A 20,192-nucleotide genomic window follows, 5' to 3' on the forward strand; every position below is an offset into this window, starting at 1 on the left:
TCATCTAGATAACCTCATACAGTTATAACAGTGAAACAAAAAAATGGAGCAAGTATCTCTGAAGCTTAATTTTAAAGTGCACTCTTTGGCCTGAAAATCGTTAATTAAAATTTTGATGTGTTTTGTGATTTTTTAAAACAATTTGTGATTCTTATATATTAAAAATAGTTCATTCAAAAATTTTAAATATCTTCGATTACAATGTACATAGCTATAAGACTTTGATATAAATTTCCTTTTTTTTTTTTTTAAATTTTTTTCCGTCTTTTTGCTTTTCATCGGTACCGGGGATCGAACTCATGACTGCCCGCTTGCAAAGCAGGCGCTTATGCCGCTGAGCTAAATCTCCAGCCCCCTGATATAAATTTCATTAGCAGAGAAAATTTAAGCAACTTCAATTATGACATATAAAGATAGAGTTTGGACTAATATCAATGCTTCAAACTTAATTATCTAAACTTTTTTCTTGTCAGTTTTTAACTTCTCCAAATGCAGAAATCAGACAATGTAATTTTATTATATTTTTCTATCACTGTTGGTATATATTATTTAGTCTATCAAATTAATACATTCCGCCCCAAAAAGCTTTGAGTCATTGATGATTCCAAGGCAAGTTAGAAAGTAGAATATAATTTTAGGTTATTTAACATTAGGTTCATTAATATCATCTCTTTTTAGTTCATTTTATTAAAAGAAGATGAAAACTCTTTAGCTTTTTTACTGGGAAAATAACAAAGAAAAGGCTTAGTGATATAAAATACCTTTCATAAATAAGTATTTTACAATGTATAATTTTTGTCAAGTCTGCCCTTTCAAGTTTTAAAACTGCAATTCTGTCTGCTGGTGTCTTTTGTAGGCGGGCTTCCCATTGCCACTATCCCCTTGCCATCAGCCACACCAGGCCTCTGGAATCTAGAATAAGTCCTGAATTATATTTTGCATCTAAGCAAATAAAAATAAGGTGCTTCATGATCATCTGTCCATTATACAATTTTCTAAAATAATGCAATATATTAATAAATATGTACAATTTTTAAAAGATCTGCATGTTATAATGGAAAGGCTATGGCCTTTAGTATTAGGCAAACATAGATCATGTATCTAGTTAAAAACCTGTGGTTTTAGGCTAGTGAGTTTTTTCCTATAATCTTCAGATTCCATTCTTATGAAAGTAAATATTTAATAGTTATAAATGACACATTAGTTATGGCAACTATTGATAAATATTTTCCTTTCTTGTCATCTACTTTGCTATTAATATATAGGGGTAAACATGAAAAGTAATATTACCCGGATATAAGCTCTCATGACATCCAACCCCAAGTATTGATTACCTTTTACAAACTATTGCTTAATTTTAGCTTCAGAATTTTTTTTTAAAGTCTTGAAGACATAAGCATATACTTTATTGGGTAGTCTTATACCAAAAAGAATGAAATTAAAAAAATCCAAAAGTTCTGTCTTTCTGAGTTGTTTTGAGTGATCATTATTGTGTGTGTGTGTGTGTGTGTGTTTGTGTGTTTGTGTGTGTGTGTGTGTGTGTGTGTGTGTGTTGTGTGTGTTGAAGGACTCCAGTTAGAACTCCTGTTCTTTGGAAAGTTACTACTTAGCAGGGAAAGAGGTTCTATTAGGGGAAAGCTTGTTACTTCTGCCTTTGTTCCGCTGGACTGCTGCCCTCAGAGTAGAAGATAGCACTCTGTATTCATGGTTTCAGCTTGCCTGTCAAGAAAACATCTAGAACACCCAAAGATGATGGCTTCCTGCCCAGAGCTGGACATGCACCCTCCCTTCAGCGTTGATCTTTCCTCTTGCAGGTAAAAACAGAAAAGATGGAGAGAAAAACTTGGTGGATCCCTCTCTCCCCGTGTGTGCAAGCCTGCCTCCAACCTGGTGACCGTTGACACTCACCATTTGTGTGAAATCCTTCTTTATTTTTGTAACATATTATACTAGATTTGACTAATTAATTCCATTTCATAGCTTCTGCATTTTATTCTGCCGCAGCCTAGCTCTTAGAGGATGTTTTCCATTTTGAAACTTCTAAACATATTTTTGGCCAGAAAGAGTTTTAAAAACATAATTATACAGCTTCACTAATCCCTGAAAACTATGCCTAATGAACTAACCCAGTGCATCATACATATACTGCCAAGTGAAAGTTCTGTAGTTTCCTGTCCTGTTTTGCTTTAAAATTATATATGGTAGAATATTATTTGAAAATTGTATGGAGAACTCGTGAGTTATAGCACAATAGTATTTTCACTGCTGCATGAACTGTTTGATTTATTCAAGCAGGTAATGAACAATGTTGCTGTCAAATAGGATGTAAGCTAAAAGGTACAATATTCCAGCTGCCTTTGAATCATAGTGTATTCATATTCCTTAGTGGAAAGGGGTGAAATGTAACAGTAAACAGTGGAAGCCAGATCTTGACCCTAAAGGTCTCTGAACAATCCCTGGGATTGGGAAATGCACATGGTCAGTATGTGTACGGAAACACCATGTCAGCGTGAGAATTACCCGAAGATTGGCGGAACCACTAACAATACACATTCACATTAAATTTGTTAACTCCTGCCATCAGCCTTCTTGTCTTTGCATTTGGAAAGAAGATTGAAAGTTTTATTGGAATGATTTTGGCATAAGTGGGGGATTAAAACTGAAATGTGTGTAATTCTGGGATTGCTTAAGTTTCACTGTTTGAAATTGCTTTCTTTTCTTTCTTATGCTCAAAATTCTTGTTCTTTCACAAGAAATAATTTTGTTCTTCTCAGATGATTTTATATTTAGATATGAGATACTTCTCATTTAGTAATTCCAACAACTTCATCTGTGGTTGGAAGAATCCTCAGGAAGCCTTTGAGGGCTATGAATTTGATTCTTAAATCATTACTTACACTATTTTATTTTAAAAATAGTCATTTTCAAGGAATAAATATCGTTGTTTGAAGACATTACGTAGTTCCATCTTTTATATATTTTAGTTTTAGTTTCAATCCCTGAAAGAACTAACTTAGAATTTAGGCATGTAATCCAGATCAATTTCTAGTTTAATAAGATAATGGAAATGATCTTATTGAGAATTGATGTTTTTAAGTATCTGTAAACATCACCATGGAAACATGTATATGAGTGAGTCATCATTACGGGCATCTTCCTACATAGTTCATATCTAAAATTAAATTACCAAGACCAGATAGGAATTTACAAGTTTGGAAAGGAAAAAAAATAAAAAATAAAACATAATTATCATAGTTGGTAACTGGGGAAGGGATAACATTCTTATTTAAACTACATCAGTATCAAATAAAAAAATCCTGATATATCTACCTAACATTCACCTTGTTGTCATTTTTCATTAGGAGTTAAGTTCACTTTTATTAATGTCAGAGGTTAAGAAAACTACCAAACTCTTATCACATGGTAGATATGTTTAATATTTAGTTTTGTCTTAGCATAGGTTCAAGAATCAATATGATCAAACAACACTGATGTTTATTTTATAGAATTATTATAGAGCAATTGTTTTAACTAATTTTCAAGGCAAGATAATACCTGTAACATTAAAGGAACTTCAACTCCCTTATCTGAGTAAAGAAAACACATTGCTGATATTACTGATATTCTCTCTCAGCCACTTTCATATGAAATTGTTTTATTTGAAAAAGGAGCATAGTTAGCTTTGAAATAGTTTTCATTTGTTACCATGTTCAAACTTTTCATTAGCATTTATCATTTTGTAAAAGTGATAAATTGTAAATGCTTGTAAAAGTAAGCATTGAAGAGTAGGAGATTTTATGTAGTGCTTTGCTTTTAATTACTGGAGCATTAACTTTGGAAAAGAGAATAACAGTGTCTTTCCTCCTTAATGCAAAACAGGGTTCTATAAGGTTTGTGATTGAAGAGCAGGGTATGTGAAGCTTGCCCGAAAAGACCAGTGGGCAGTGGTGGGTTCTTCCACTCTAGCTGTTTGGAAATTTAGCTATAATGTTTAAAGGAAGACAATAGCATTGGGCTACTGCTCAGTAGCATCACCAATTTAAGTGAAGCCTGAAGTATATTCATAGCTGCTGTATGTTCCTCTGAATCTTAGGGAGTTTGAATTACAAATTTCCTTTCCAATTTAATTTATCAAAAATGTCAATGTTTTATTGATTGAGAAAATATGATCAATTTATAATGTGTGAATAATCACTTAAAATATATTTTCCCACTACCTTTCCACAGATGTTTGAACTGATTTTCTTTGTATGTTGCTGTATTTTCATTATTTTACATAAATGAAACCCAAGTGGAAATAATATATATCTTTCATTCATGCAAAGCTTTTTCTTCTAAAAATATTAACAAAACTTATAAAAAATTTTGGTGATCAGGAAAATGAGATTTCACAAATCTCAGGGTGAGGTGGTAAATGCCCATATTCCGAACAATATGGAAGGCTGAGGCAGGAGGATCACAAATCCAGCCTGGACAAGTAACTGACTTAGCAAAATCCTATCTCGTGAAAAGAATAATTTAAAATGGGTGTAGCTCAGTGCAAAGGTCCTGGGTCCAGCATCTAGTTCTACAGGGAAGAAAAGTGGGAGATGTAGTGAGTATGATTTATAAATGGGAGATATGCTAATATTCATTAACAGATATAATGTAGGTTTTAAAAGCTATGAACAGTGTACACTGTTCTTTGTAAGACCTTTCCAGACCTACACAGTGGAACTGCATGATCTGAATCTGTGCACAGACATTTTCTCTCTTGAGGCCTCTAATCCCAGAAAGCCCTGTGTCTTGTTCAGACTCTGCCTTCTGCCACTGCCACTCCTGATAATCTCTCTATACTTAGCATGTTTTCATGAAGCACACAGAATTGACTTCATGAGCTCAGGAGTGTGTGCTCTACTAAAACATTGAACTATTTCTATCATCTGCTGATAACTCATGGTTTAATACTAAAACAGTTCAAAACCAAGAAAAATTTAAAGGAAAAATACAAATGTGACCAATGAGAATCTATACTGAACCACAGTTGATAGAGGAGGATTATAATTCAAGACCTTTTTAGGTTTAAAAAAATGGCAGAAACTGGTCTTAGCAATTACTGTAGACTCCTTTTAGCTGAGTTTAAAGGCTCTACAGTGTAGAAATAACACTACCAAGGACGTAGGTCCACTATTTATACTCTGTAGGGGATGCCCTATGCAACACTTTTAATCAACTCTCTCTCAGAGGCCATGTAAAACCAGATAGAAATAATTATTGTTGGAAAGCAGCAACTGTAAGAGATATGCAATAAATGTAGAAAAAGAGGAATAGTTCATGTGACAGCCTTTGCCTGGGCAATACAAAAGACAGGCCAAAGAAAGGCAGCAAAAGGACACTGTGAGTTTGAATAGGAAAGGAAGATAAAAAAAAATCACTGAATTTTGTGTATTTTATGAAAGAGGAATTCAGCAGCTGAAAAGACCTAACACAATTAGTGATGGCCTTTCATGATGACATTTTGGCAACATCTGGAAGTATCAGGTAAAAACACCTACAGATTTTGTAGGTAAATGATCTATGAATATAGGTGATATAGTTTTAGAAACTTCAGGATATGAGGTGGGAGGAAGGGGATAGTAATGAGTGATGAAGATAAAACCATGTACAAGAAAGCGGAAAACAAACATGAAAACAAAAACATGCTATAAATAACTTCTTACTCTGTCTTAATACTTTCTCTTTTTCTCCTCATCCCAATTAGCTAGTTATTTAATAGTGATAAGAAACAGTGAGAAAATGACTTTGCCAAGACTAGTCGGAAATATTTCTTTTATTCTCCCCACCTGAAATTCTTTTTTTTTTTTTTAGTTACTAGAGATCGAACTCACAGCCATGTGCTTGCCAGGCAGGCCTTTATGCCACTGAGCTAAATCTTTGGCCTGAAATTCTTAGTAATTAAAATTAAAGAAAGAAAAAGTAGAAGACTAAAATAATTTTTCATCTACCATATGCATGAATTTTAAAGCAGGTCCAATTCCTAAGACCCCTGGTGTCTGAGCAGTTTGTTTCATGACAGTAATGCTCTTACCACATTAGCTTCATGATGGGGAAAATCCGGAAAGACCCTGAAGAGATATTAGCAAAGTAATCATGAAATGAGTTGCATGGCACAGGTTCATTTTCTTTTGTTTTCCCCAGCATTTATTAAGGATTTAAAAAGGAACTGTAAGTCTGAATTATATATTATCTTTTCATTGACAGAAACAAAACAGTTGTCAGTTCCTAAATACCTTTCTTTGTCTTAAACAACCAGTAGCCTCATTATTTTTTTTCTATCATGTCTCCACTTTGAATTAAAACATTCTCACAAAAGGAAGAAAACAGTAACTCACATTAGGATCCACTCTTGAAAGCCTTCCTTCTGGGACATGCTCTCAGGTGCATGATTTGGACTCAGCTGTCCATGTCTGTCTCTGAAGTTACTGTCCCAATTTGGTCACATCCTGACTCCTGAGGATGTGCTTGAGTGTCTTCTCTTTCCAGACTTTTCTTCACCTCCATCAGATTTACGAGAAAACATTATTTCTGAAGTCATTGCTTTTTTTCCAGTGACAAATGGTAAATGAGCAATCAGGTGAAAGGTCCATGACAATGATTGACAAACGCTAATAATTATGACTGCCAAGTACATAAAACACCTAGAAAATTCCTATAGGAATAGTGACATTAATATTTCTAATAATTAAAGTTTACCAAGGGTTTCCTATGACCAGACCTAGCACTGCATTTTTCCAGGATGTTAACTTAATCTTAACAACAATCCAATATAGCCAACTTATATTACTTCTGTTTACAGATGAAGAATGAAATCTTAGTAAATTTAAGATATTAGACCAAGACAAACCAGAGACATAAAACTTAAAATCAATCTTATTGTAACTCAAATTCTTCCTTGCTCCCTTGGAATCTCAAATTCTTGCTTGGCTCTTTTCATTTGTCGTCTGAATTCCCCCTCTTTGTGATGACATTGTATTCCAAGGAAAGTGTGAGAATGAAGATTGTACTACAGATGACCATGATGTTTATATAACTGAGGGGTAACTGCAATAAATTTTTATATAGACATAGTTATCAAATATTTATTAAGATTCCACTATATGCCAGACTTATATTCAAGGAAAAAATAAAAAATAATTATATGTCATAATATAAATGTTTTATAGGATAATATTACTTTTCAATAAACAGACAACTATTGAAATAAAATTATTACGCATACACTGTCCCAGAAAATGCACAAAAATTTGCAGCTTTAATATAGTCTTTGTGAAAATAATGTGCATTTCAGCTCCAAGAACATCAAAGTATAAAGCAGGGGAATAATTTACGTTGTAGTGGTTAAACACTTATCTATGATAATTTTTTCTTAAATTCCCCTTAACATTTTCAAATGTCATATCCTTTATTCTTTGAAAAAGTGTCTGAATGTCTAAATTTTAAAAGATTATCTTCCTGCTAAAATTATTTATTTTAGTTTACATCTCTAATTTTTTATTTTAATACTCTGAAATTGCCACTCAGTAATTGTATTGAGCTGCTGCTTTATGTGACGTAATGAGTTTCTTGGTTCTGATCAACAGTGTTCACTGCATTTCAACATAGTTTTTATGTCTGAAAAATGCAATGTGTTCTTCCTAAATATCAAATATGATCTACATTCTTAATGTGTCTGTTTTCAATTATTTAACATCAAATAATTACAATGGTACAGTGTAAGTATACTATGATAGTGAAAAATTCATGAAAGTTTATTTACCTTTATTATATGCATATGTGATACATTTCTACATAATAAAATTTACTACAGTCAATAGCTGTGTCTTGTGTTATTTTATATTAGAAATGATATGTTTGTTTACCTTCAGATTCTTTTCTTTCTTGGGGCTAACTATAAGGAAATTGCTGAAGGTTTGGTGTATTGCCTATACCCTTGTAAAAACCAAAGCCCATATGGTGAGAAAAAAGTCATTTAGGCTGATCAATTCATCCACTAAAAAATTAGAATAGTATTTATTTTCAGTTAAAAGATGACATATTCTTCAGCACTAAATTCATTGTCCCAAAAATAAAAATGTGACTTAACTGAATCTGATGGATTGCTATATTCAATAGGATGTTTTTAGAGAATGATTTCCTTTCTGGGGCAAATAAAATAAGGGATGGTGTTTCCTGACATTTGTTTTCTGACATTTCTGACAATGTTTCCTTAACATGGTGAGCACTAGATGCTGCTTTATCACTTCAAATACTTTCCCCCTCATTTGACATGGAAGAAAACATGATGCAAAATACAGGTATCTTGTGTAGCATTATGATGGCATCTGCTACTTGTCTTTTTTCTTTCTTTCTTTCTTTTTTTTTTTTTTTTTTTTTTTTTGTCTGCTACTTTTTCTTTATACTTACTGGTTTGCTGGTCCATTTCACATTTTCCCAAGATAAAAAGCTGCTCAAAACCCCAAAGCTGTGTTTTATGTGTCTTTTCAACTTCTCTGCTCAGCACAATGACCTCAGTTCAGAAAATAAGTAAATAACTATGTCACTGATCTGTAAAACATTTATGAAAGCCTACTTTAAAGTTTATTTCATGTTCTGCAATAAGATTTCTTCTGCTCAAGACTCATTAGTATAACGTAATGTTTTCAGAGCATTCATGGCAAATCTCTAGTTGTTGATTGTTTTCAATATTTTACAAAAGTAAAAATACTTCTTTCAATATTGTTTTTATTGCTATAAATATCAAGAAATCTTACTATTCAGATTTATTCATAAAATGAGTCCATTCTGAATGAGATAGATTACTGCTTCGTCATTAGGGTTACTACTGTAGGATTTAGGGTTATAAAAAAGGTAGTTCTATTTTGGATAGAATGAAAAAAATATGACCGAGTATTGTCATATCTAGACTGAATTATGCTGTTATACCTGATTCATGCAGTCAGCAAGCATTTATTCAATTGCTCTGTGCTGTCACCTATATCAAGCTTTGTTGATGTCAAATGTCATATTCCAAAGATTATCATATGCATCCTGAATGATTACACTATTTATTAATGCCAGCATTTATCTGCGTCTCAAAAGGAGACATACAAAATACTCTAACTCACTGAAAACCACAAATGATGTTTTTATTGTTATGTTCTATATTTAAAAGAAATACTATAACAACAATGATCATATTATAAAAATGTTGCTGGGATTCATGGTAAGGAGGCTTTTTTGTATTCTAATGTATATGCAATTCACTATTTGAAACTCATTGATTGATTACCCCAACTTTCATTCCAGGCCCCCCAGGTCCTCCAGGTGGTCTGAGAATAGAGGATATTAGAGCCACTTCTGTGGCACTAACTTGGAGTCGTGGTTCAGACAATCACAGTCCTATCTCTAAATACACTATCCAGACCAAGACTATTCTTTCGGATGACTGGAAAGATGCAAAAACAGGTGTGTTTTCTTTGCATGATTAATCTGTTTCAAAGTTTCATGTGAACATTTTAAATGAAGAATTAAAACATGAAATTTTAGAAGTTCATTTTCTACTTTTAAATACTTTGCTATTTTAAAACATTTTTGTTTTAATATTCCATCTATTTCTTGGTAGTGAGAAAGTTGCACAGAGTTTAAATGTTTAATCACTTTGAATCTACAGTGGAAGCAGATTATCTAAATCTGTTTCAGGAAAAGAAACAAATGTCCATAGGGTTTCTTATTTGAACTACAGATAATGCTAACTACAGATTTGCTAACAGAAATGCCTTTGGGAAGTCAATGTGTTAGAAATTGTATACATAACAGTATAACCCATCCATTTATATAGGTGCTATACATTTCTGTATCATAAAAAGCCACACTGATCATAAATATTAAACTTTCAAAGCTTAACCCTTAAAACGTTTTATTTGTAAATCATCTCACCTCGACAGAATTTCCTCAAAAACTTTTTAAAAACATTTTAAATCTTTCAGTCTTTTTCTTTTCTTAAGATTGTCTACAAGTTGATCAGGAAAAATAAACAGTAAGTGGATACTTAACCTTTGCTCTTTATGACTAGTTTAGAACATGACACATTACAATATGGTCATCTGTAACTTCAAAGAAGATAGAAGGGTTTTTTGGTAAAATAACTGTTTATGTCTGTCAGTTTTATAATATTTTTAAAACATTTGAAGCTGTCCCCCCCCCCCTTTTTTAGCTATGTAAAGAAGAGAAGTAGACATATCTTCTCTCATTTGTTACCAGAAATGAAATAAACAATGAGTGGTAAATAAGACATTTCTCCCTTTCAATAACTTAAAAAAACCCCAAACAACCTCTGCTTCAAACTTTTTCTCTTTCATTAACTTTTTCTTAAGATACTAGAATTTTGTTGTATTGCTATGATAATTTAATTGAGATTTATATGTATTTGATATTTTTCCTCCCAAAGGAAATGCAGCTCAGTCAAAAAGCATCTCATTTTAAAACATCCCATAGAAATTGAGTTCCAAACACTGAAGGTTTTGTTTTACTAATTATTCTGCCCCCAGCAACTATATCAGTCCCATTGAGCTCATTTATTTAACATTTGCTTCAAAGGTATAGGCTCTACCTTAGTGTCAAATAATTCTCCACATAAGGGTATAAAGTTCAAGAGAAATATTTCATGATATAGTGCTTTCAGTTACAAGAATTATTTCCAAATATGCTAGACAAAATCAGATGCTATTAGTCAAAAATCTATAAAATAATTTTAAAGACCTTTTAGATGTTTAATAACTTTAAAATATGGGAAGTTCCTACTTTTCTAAAAAGAATGATAAGCTGATAAGCACAATATGATGAAACTATGGGTAACAGAAATCTATCTATGGACACTGATTATAGATACAGGGAAATAAAATGAAATAAACAAACAAATGGTTAAAATTTGGTTTGAATCTGAAAAAGGTAAACTAATTAGTCATTTTCATCAGTTACTTGTGTATGTTTTCTATGCAGCTCAGTCAAAAAGCATCTCATTTTAAAACATCCACTAGAAACTGAGTTCCAAAGGTTGAAGGCTTTGTTTTAGTAATTGTCCTGTCCCCAGCAGCTATACCAGTCCCATGGAGCTCATTCGTTAGATATTTCTTATGCACTCAAGTATGCCAAGCCCTGATGTAGATGGCTTCATCAAGGAGCTTACGTTCTAATAGGACTGATGCCCACAAGCAAACAATTAAAATATGCCGGGAGTCATGTGGTCAGGCCTGCAAAAGAGAAAAAGGGAAGAATGTGGTGGAAGTTGTTTGAAATGGAACACCTCCGATGTGAGGACAGCCATGCCTACCTTCCACTGCCTGTCTTCATGACATAACTTTCCCATTTTGTTTCTTTCAGCTTATCTGTCTTTGAATACAAAGTATTTTTCTGTTGACAGACTATAGATGGGTTTTATTTTTGAAACAGTTTGATAATCTGTCTTTTGACTGAATTATGTTATCCATTAGTATTTAATATTATTGATACAGTTTATTTATAACTGCCATTGTATTATTATTTCCAAATGTTTCACTGTTTTGTTACTATGTTTCATTGTTTCCTGCTTTCTCTTGGATTAAGTTTCCTTTTTTAGTATAATATTTTAATTCCCTTAGTGGTATTTTCTGTGTATATGCATATTCATTTCTCTTGTGTTTAGCGGATACATCTGAACTTATTTAGAATAGACTTCAAATTTTTACCAACTTAATTTCAGTGAGCTACAGAAATATAGACTTCTATTTCATCTCCTTCCTACTTTATTCTATTATTACTATGTGTATATTTATATTATATCCATATAACTTACCAACCTAATAATCCTTCTATTACCAATATTGCTTTCTATAACTTTATGTCTCTCAACAAATCAAAGAAATAAAAACATGTATAGGTATCTGTAGAGCTTATTTTATTAATATTTTTATCTATTGTTTTGGTCTTCCTGATTTATTCATGGGGATTCAGACTGCCATTCAGTATCCATTTGTCTGTTTCCTACAACCTTACTGTCCCTGCCCTATTGTCAAGTATATTACATTTCAATGTTTAGATGTCCAAGAAAACACTTTTTTTTGCATTTATAAATGCACACGTAACACAAATATGTGCATACTGTCCCTCGGTTTCTGCAGAGGATGGTTTCAAAAACTTCTATGAATATCTAAATCCTTGGATACTTAAAGGCTTTTATGTGAAATGGTGTGGTATTTGCATATAACCTACAAATATCTTCCCATACTTTAAATCATCTCCAGATTACTTATGATACATAAAACAGCGAGATAAATACTTGTTATACTGTATGATTTAGGGATAATAATGGGAAAATGTTCCATGTGTTTTCAGCACAGGATGTAATACAGATTGAAAATTTAAACCAATGTTCTTAATGTACCCAAAGAAAAATAAACTTACAATTTATATTTGACAAATAGAGCACTTAACTGTGAAATTAGAGACATTTCCTGAAGAGCAAAACCTGGAGGATTTGACTCTAGTAACCTAAGCAATTAGAAGCATTCAGGATACATTGCATCAAAACGGTGATGCAGTTTTTTTTTTTTTTTTTTTTTTTTTTTTTTTTTTTTTTTCTGAATAGTTTTATTTTGTATTTGGTTAGATCTGTGAACATAGTGTATGGAGACCTGGGTATATATGTAGTTTTCTGCAATTGCCTTTAAATTGTTTAAGGAGATAAAAGAGAATAACTATGTCTTTTTAAAATTGTATACCTTAAGCAGCTCCGTATTTTTTCCATGTTGCTACAAATTAGTTCTGGGACCAACTTTTAGCCTGAAGAACTTCCCTTAGTATTACCTGTAAGACAAATCTGTTAGAAACAATTCTCCCTGGTTTTCTTTACCTGACTGGGGGTGGGGGGGAGTCCTTCATTTCACTTTTTTTTAAAACTTTTTTATCGGTACTGGGGATCAAACTCATGACTGCCTGCTTGCAAGGCAGGTACTTATGCCGCTGAGCTAAATTTTTAAAGTCACTTTATTTTGGTGTAATATTTATGGTTGGTAGGTTATTTTCTTTCTGTGCTTTGAATATGTCATCTTCTATACTTTGTATCAGGCTGAGGAAGCTCTTTTTCTAGTCTCAGTTTGCTGAAAGATTTTCCAAAGTTTTTTTGTGAATACTCACTACTGGGTTCCCCATCCCATCCTGTAAAAGTGGATTTCCTTTTGGTATGTGTCCACCAATAAAGAAATTTATAGAACATTCCTAATGGCTTAGGTTACTAGAGGCAAAACCTTCAGCTTTTGTTCTTCAGAAAATATTTTTTTCTGTTGAAATTTCTGTTGACAATTTTTATTTATTGCACTAAGTGCTCTATTTGTCAAATATAAATTCGAAGTTTATTTGTTTTTCTCTGGGCACGCTGAGGACATCATCCCTTTGTTTTAGCTTTTGTTTGCCTGCTGCTCACTCCTTCCTTTCCTTGTTTTCTTCGTCTCTTCTATCCTTCTTTCCTTTCTTTCTTTCTTGGCAATCACTTTTTAAAATTCCCATTTCACATGAGTTTCTGTATTTTTCTGAGCCTATTTTCAAATTTCCTCCAGAGAACAGGAGATCACCCCAGCTGGGACCTGGAAGCGCAGTGTGCACCTCTCTTGCTCTGAGGAGCTGTGCCACACCTGAGCCTCCTCTCTGTGTCTAGTTGGGTGTTCCCTCCACTGATTGGGTTTCTAGGGCCTGTAGCAAAAAGTATTTGTGTTAGAGCTGGTGAGAAGCCCTGAAGTGCCCTTTCCTAGTCTCAAACACAGCTCTGTCATTTATTTGGAACTCTGAGTACATAATTATTGCTAGGTAGTTCAAATATTTGGGTTTTAGATTGAGATGGTAGATCCTACAAATTGTGATTGAATATAGGCCTTAAAGAAACACCATGGACTCACTAGGGTAACTCCCAAAATTAAAAACAAGGGATTACATTGGCTAGGTTTATTCTTCAAACAATTTTTTTTTTTGGTCCTAAAATTATTCTCGCTATTTCTGAAGTGGCTCAAACACCCAGTTAGGGTAATCTGATGGCCAAACACAGGAAGCATGTTTTCCAGGTAGCTACAATTAGTAACTCGACTTAGGAGACCCAGGAGGCTTGCTTCTTTTTTCTTCACAAAACAGTCAGAGCCTTTGCCTTGAATGTTATGAGCTCAAGGAATCTGTAAGTAGATCTATGCATTAGTGCTTCTAGCTGTTGCTGATATAAGGGTCATTGGACTAAGCGTTAAAGTAAGGTGTTGGATTTTCAAATAGGAAGAAGATAGATAAATAGATAGATTTACAATCAAAAGTAAGAACAAAATTTAAATAGCTATCCAGTTAATACTCAGGATATCTTAGTTTGCTTATAGAGAGACATCTCTGTCAGGCATCACACAGTCATGATCTCGTTTTCAGTGTAAGCTTGTCTATAGAAAGTAGCCCTGAGTCAAAACTATTCCAATCACAAATTCCAATCACAAAGTCCTTCTCAGTACTTGCCTCTGTTTACAAATTATTCTGTTCTCTGACTCCAGAAATAACAATGAGTTTACAAGGAGCTTGGACAAAGAGAGAAGACACACAGACCCTCTTCCCTGGATCATTCTTTTTCTCCTTTTGGCTTGGTACATAAGTCTGCTGTGCTTTGGAAGCAGGCTTTGGAGCAAGTCTCTGCTCCTGAACTAACTGACCTAAAAAAATAAATAAATAAAAGAGAGAGAAACAAGCTCATGCCTTTCAGGGCTAGAGAAATAGAACAAGACTGCACGAGATATAATTGCACTTTTACAGTTTGGAATAATGCAAATAGAAAACATATAGCAGAGGCAAAGCCATGTTATAAGCATACACGATAGCAGTGGAGGGAGAAATCAGAAAAGATCATCTCAGCTGAAGAGAATGAAAGAGGACTTAAGAGGATAGGGAAGAGAGCTACCCTCTATTAGGGCAGAGCAGAGCACCGTTTTGGGGTGGGGCAGAGTACCACAGTGTCCTCCTCCCCTTTGACCAGTAAACTTCCCAGCTTAGGGATGAAGCAACACTAAAGTATTGCAGAGCCTTTTGCGTGGAAACACTGTCCACTCTAAATAAATACAAAATGTTTATTTGTATTTTACCTGTGCATTTTTTTTACAAATATCTGTCTATTTGCAAAAACATCTTTCATAGATGTTTCATACTCTAGACTCTGACAAGTGAGAAGTCATGAGTAGGATTTAGAAGAAACATGTCCATGTTTGTAAATGATAAGGCATAAACGAATAATGGGGAGGCAGGGGAAATATTTTGAGTGTGGATGTGGTGGAGATGTAGCAAATCTTAAGAGTTCTTGTTCAAAAATTATACAGTCTATTTGGATCAAAATTGGAGCTGGGGAAGCAATTGTCAGGGAGAGAGATAAAGCCCTTAATTCCTGTTTTGGTGATTTCGTGCCTAGAAGACTGAAAACAAATCAGAAAGAAGAGTTACTTTTAATGTTTTGTCCTTTTTTAATGTTACTTGTTAGTCGTTTTTACTAAGTTTTTTCTTCTACATCCATAGGTAGTTTTTAATTGAGGCATTATTTAAATATCTTCCAAACCATGTTTATATTTGGTATTTATAGTCTCACAGGTAGTGAGGTTAATATAAATGGGCAAAAATGGTTATAATTAGTTTCATCCCCCAAAAAGAGCAATTTTTAATTCACTGGTAATTCTAGTAGAGAGTATTATTCTAATTATAGGTTTCAAATTCCTTCTGGAATCATTCAGGAGGCACATTCTGTAAGCTCATCTTCTGAATTTCAGTTCTTACTTCCTGTGTTAGAAGATTTCTAGCACCCCTGGAAAGGATTTCTCACGGAGTTATACCTTATTTCAGTAGGCTCTCCAAGGCTATTTGCTTATTTTTCTTCATTTTTTTCATTTTAGTTACTAAAGTCAAAGGCCAAATCCTTGGTTGGAATTCAAATCCTTTCATATAATGGCTCCAGTTTACTTTTCCTGGCTTATTTTCCACAATTCCTCTAAATATGCCCCATAGCTCGGTATAGTTCTCTACCCTCTGGAAATATAACTGATCTTCCATGTGTTTGGGAGTATTTTCACACGGAATTCTCAGATGCACTCGAAATCAGTCTCTACTGCCTAGCAAGCTGATTCTTCCTGTTCTGGGCAGCACATACCTGTTTAGGCCTGTTAACTGCTGTATGCTTGGAAAAGACCCAGTGTCGCCTTGGCCATCATGACAACGCCGTACTCTTGCCAAAATGAAGTATCTGAAATGCTTCCAGCATTTCCATTCTTGAAGCACTCAGACGGTGCTGAAGTTTTGCAACCTGGGAAGCAGGCGAGTTGGTCAGACTATCTTGTTGAGTATTTTATGATACTTTTCACTCAGTCTCCCCATTCCCCAAATCACAAAAATAGTAGTTCTGTCCATTTCTTCTTTCAGTTTCTATGTCATTTTCCATAGGACTTGCATAAATGATTTCCCCAAACAACAGAAATTTACTCTCACAGCTCAAGCTAGAAGTTCAACGTGTCCACAGAGCTGCCACTTTTCCAGGTGCCCTAAGAAACTCCATTCTTTGTTCCTTCCAGCTTTTTGTGGCCCATATAATCATTGTTTTAGGATTGCATCACTGTCTCCATGTCACATGGCCTCCTTTCATGATGAGTATTTCTCTTCTATATTTCTTACAAGGCCACTTGTCGTTGGATTTAGAACCCATTCACATAACTCCAGTTTGGTTTTATCCAAAGGTCCTTAATTACAGCCAAATTTAAAAGGATCTCCAAGTTCCTCTTTCCAAATGTTATAATATCCAAAGGGTCTGGTAATTTAGATATAAATGTGTCTGTGGGGGCCATTGTTTAGTGTACTACAGATTCTTTCCTATTACGGTTTCATAGATAAACAGTGTCCAGCAGGGAAGAGAAATTTCTCAGTGTCCTAACAACCTGCTCTGCTTTCTCTTTAATCCCTACAGAGATCTTCACGATGTAGAATGTCCCATTCCTTCTTCTGACTACCTAAGAGTCCCTATGCTTATGAACTGAAACAGATTCCAATTTTATATGACAGAAGGGATAGAGAGGCAAGATGAAAATGGAAAGGAAATGAAGCCAAATGTTTAATCAGAAAATCAGGAAATATATGTAAATTCTATAGCACAAGTCCATAATAAAATAGGAGACTGTGTGGCAGGATTAATGTCCAGAGAGTAAGGGTGAGACAGGAAACAGTCTGATACATACAGCAATTTGTCCAAAAGTAGAAATGACTCTGGGATGAGATGTATTCATTACAGAAATGAATACAACCTCTTTAACAGCTTCATATTTATGGTCTGCACTGCCAGATAAAAGTTCCCTACATTTAACATAATGAGTATAGACAAGTCCAAAGGAACAAATTTTCCAAGTAATTAGTGTACAGGTATTTACATGCATAGGTATACGGTAATTTTTACAAATGTGGAACTATTTGAAGAGAACCTGAAGTAAGTTGTAGCCTTATCTTGAGTGTATATTTTTATTATACCGCATCACAGTTAAATACATAGGCCGGACTCATATCTACCCATAATTTAGAATTTCCCAGTACTATCTAGGAGCTGGAAGTCTAAGCAATACTACATTATACTCATGATCCATTCTACAAATGACATAAATGTAAACATACAAGCATTATAAACAGTAGTCTTTTTTAGACTACTAGTACAACATTTTCTACCCACAGAAAATGGTGGGAGCATAAAGCTTTTGTCACAGGTGGACTCATATCTCAGGAACTCTTTCAAGGTTCTACCTGCTGAATAGGTAGGTGTGGTCCCTGAACTCACAGTATGGGTGTGGCCTGGCGGCTTCTTAGAATTTTATTCAGCCCCACCTCCACCTTGCCACGTGCTTTCTCTGCATGTGTATAAACTCTAGTTATTATGTATTGGTGGTCATCCTCTTACTTCTTAGAACTTCATGTTTTATCACTCCTAGTTGTTATTCTTACTTCCATTCAGAGTAATGTGTCATTCTCTCCAAGAGTAAAGTGAAAATAAGAAGTTATAACAATAATAATTCGGCCAACTGATAAGACCTGTTTAACCTTTATTTTATTTAGATCCCCCAATCATTGAAGGAAACATGGAGGCAGCAAGAGCAGTAGATTTAATCCCATGGATGGAGTATGAATTTCGAGTGGTAGCAACTAACACTTTGGGTATAGGCGAGCCCAGTATACCATCGAACAGAATTAAAACAGATGGTGCCGGTATGTAGAAACACTTTTTAAATTTTAAAAGCTTGATAAAAACAATGCCATTTTAATATATAGTGGAATGAATTTGGAAATCAATACTACTCTGAGGTAAGCGATTCATCTAAAAAGTGTATGCATGCGTGTGTATTTCACAAGACAGCCAAGATTCAAAAAAGGAAATAAATTCTAGGGATAGTTTTACATAATTGACTTAGAGAAAGAGGTAAATAAGAACCACTGGATATTTCACGAAAGGCTGTTAAATAAAGTTGGTATTTAGAATAGAGATTTTAATCACTTGATGGTTTAACCTGAGTGTCACTCAGAAAGTGCATTTGTTTACCTGCAACCCAGAGCATCATTTGAGCAGGTACATTACAACCAGTTGATTCTTGTATTAATTACATTTAATACAATTGTCATTTTTTATATTTACTGTTATAATATCTTATAAAAATTAATGAAATGTGTCATTGTTGGTCATCCTGTATTCAAATAATTGGACTGATAGGTGGTTAATATAAATTGTGACTCTTTACCAATCAGACTCTGAATTTAACAGGATCTATGATGTAAAAAGTTCACAGTTTTTGTGTGTCAGTGACATCTGTAGCTGAATGCCCTGGTGAATGGGGCAGGTGAGGGGAGGAGAGGAGAAGATACGCTGATGAGAAGATATGCTGTCTGCACCTCATAGGGAGTCAGCATCCCTGAGAAATAGCCGGAGTGTGTTCTGTGAACATTAAATATCATTCTAAAGATACACTTTTCTCATGTGTCAGCCTTGGCTGTTCACAAATCATGTTCACAATTTACACTAAATACCAACATTATTGAAATGTCCTTTACAACAGGAAATATTTCAGTTTCTCTTTTCTCCTGTTCATCTAAGGCAAAATGTTCTGATTCTAATGCTGTCCTTTATTTATTCTCTATCAAAAAGAATTTTTCATAGGCTTCTTGAGTTTATTTTGACTATGTCTTGCCAAACTGTAGTGCTTTGTTTGGGAGAAAGAATTTCAGACAGATGACAGCCTTTAAAATCCTACTGTGATCACTTAATGTCACCTATCCACATTACCTCAGTCCCTTGGCCTGACTTCTAAATAGATTTATGTACTTTCTTGTAATATATGTTATAAATTATGATTCAAAAATAAAAATTTAACATTAAAATATCAGTGTTTTCAGGTGCATATCATTTAGCCCTAATAATATTTTTATGTGGCTACATCTTACTTTCCCTATACTCATTAACATGCATGAGAACCAGAGATACAAGTTTTGGTGTGTTTGTTTGTTTGTTTGTTTGTTTTTGTACCAGGAATCGAACTCAGGGCCTTGCACTTTGCAGGCAGGCATTGCACTGCTGAGTTACACCCCTAACCCTACAACAGATGGTTTACCTGAATGAATATACTTGTAAGGTTCAAAATTTAAATCTAGATCAACCTGACACCACTTCTCATACACTGAACTTTCTTCCTTAAGAGCAGCTTTTAAAACAGGACTCTAAAAACTCATTCATCTGTAAGAACCTGTATGAGAATTCTCTTAGAAGCTCAAATTTCATCCTTAACTATAAGACAGCTGTGAGATAAATATTGTTTTTGTTTTAGTGTTATCTACCTACAAAATTAACAAGTGATCACTTTTCTCTCCCTCATAGGAATCTCACTAGACTATAGAGGTAATCTAATTCAAAGATATATAAAATGCAAATATCACACAGTTAGGTTCCTATTATTATTATTACTTCCTAGACCACCTACATATGTAATAGAGCTTCTTTTCTGTATGACAGATTGAAAACAGTTTTTCAAAAAAGGAAAAGAAAATGGGGCATGACTCGCTAGTGGCTTTGACCACATAATTTCACATTGAGAGACTATGCACTTGATTTGATATAGCAAGCATTC

The 20,192-nt window shown here is 34.0% G+C and overlaps 1 protein-coding gene across 4 annotated transcripts in view; it reads left to right on the forward strand.

Annotated features, from left to right (window-relative positions):
- Cntn1 (contactin 1) overlaps nt 1-20,192 on the forward strand; it is a 373,034-nt gene that overhangs the window by 297,276 nt on the left and 55,566 nt on the right. For 3 of the 4 annotated variants that reach the window (XM_063254557.1, XM_013159444.3, XM_063254558.1), the window contains 2 exons: nt 9,325-9,483; nt 18,136-18,285. In XM_063254557.1, coding sequence (XP_063110627.1) covers nt 9,325-9,483; nt 18,136-18,285 — 309 coding nt within the window. Of the gene's footprint in view, nt 1-1,814; nt 5,395-9,324; nt 9,484-18,135; nt 18,286-20,192 lie in introns of those variants that run through there. The other variant, XM_063254559.1, reaches the window with a different exon arrangement.

The sequence above is a fragment of the Cavia porcellus genome, unplaced genomic scaffold (genome assembly GCF_034190915.1).
Source record: "Cavia porcellus strain 051 isolate PalLab524CR breed Dunkin Hartley unplaced genomic scaffold, mCavPor4.1 scaffold_8, whole genome shotgun sequence".
Taxonomy (NCBI): Eukaryota; Metazoa; Chordata; class Mammalia; order Rodentia; family Caviidae; genus Cavia; species Cavia porcellus.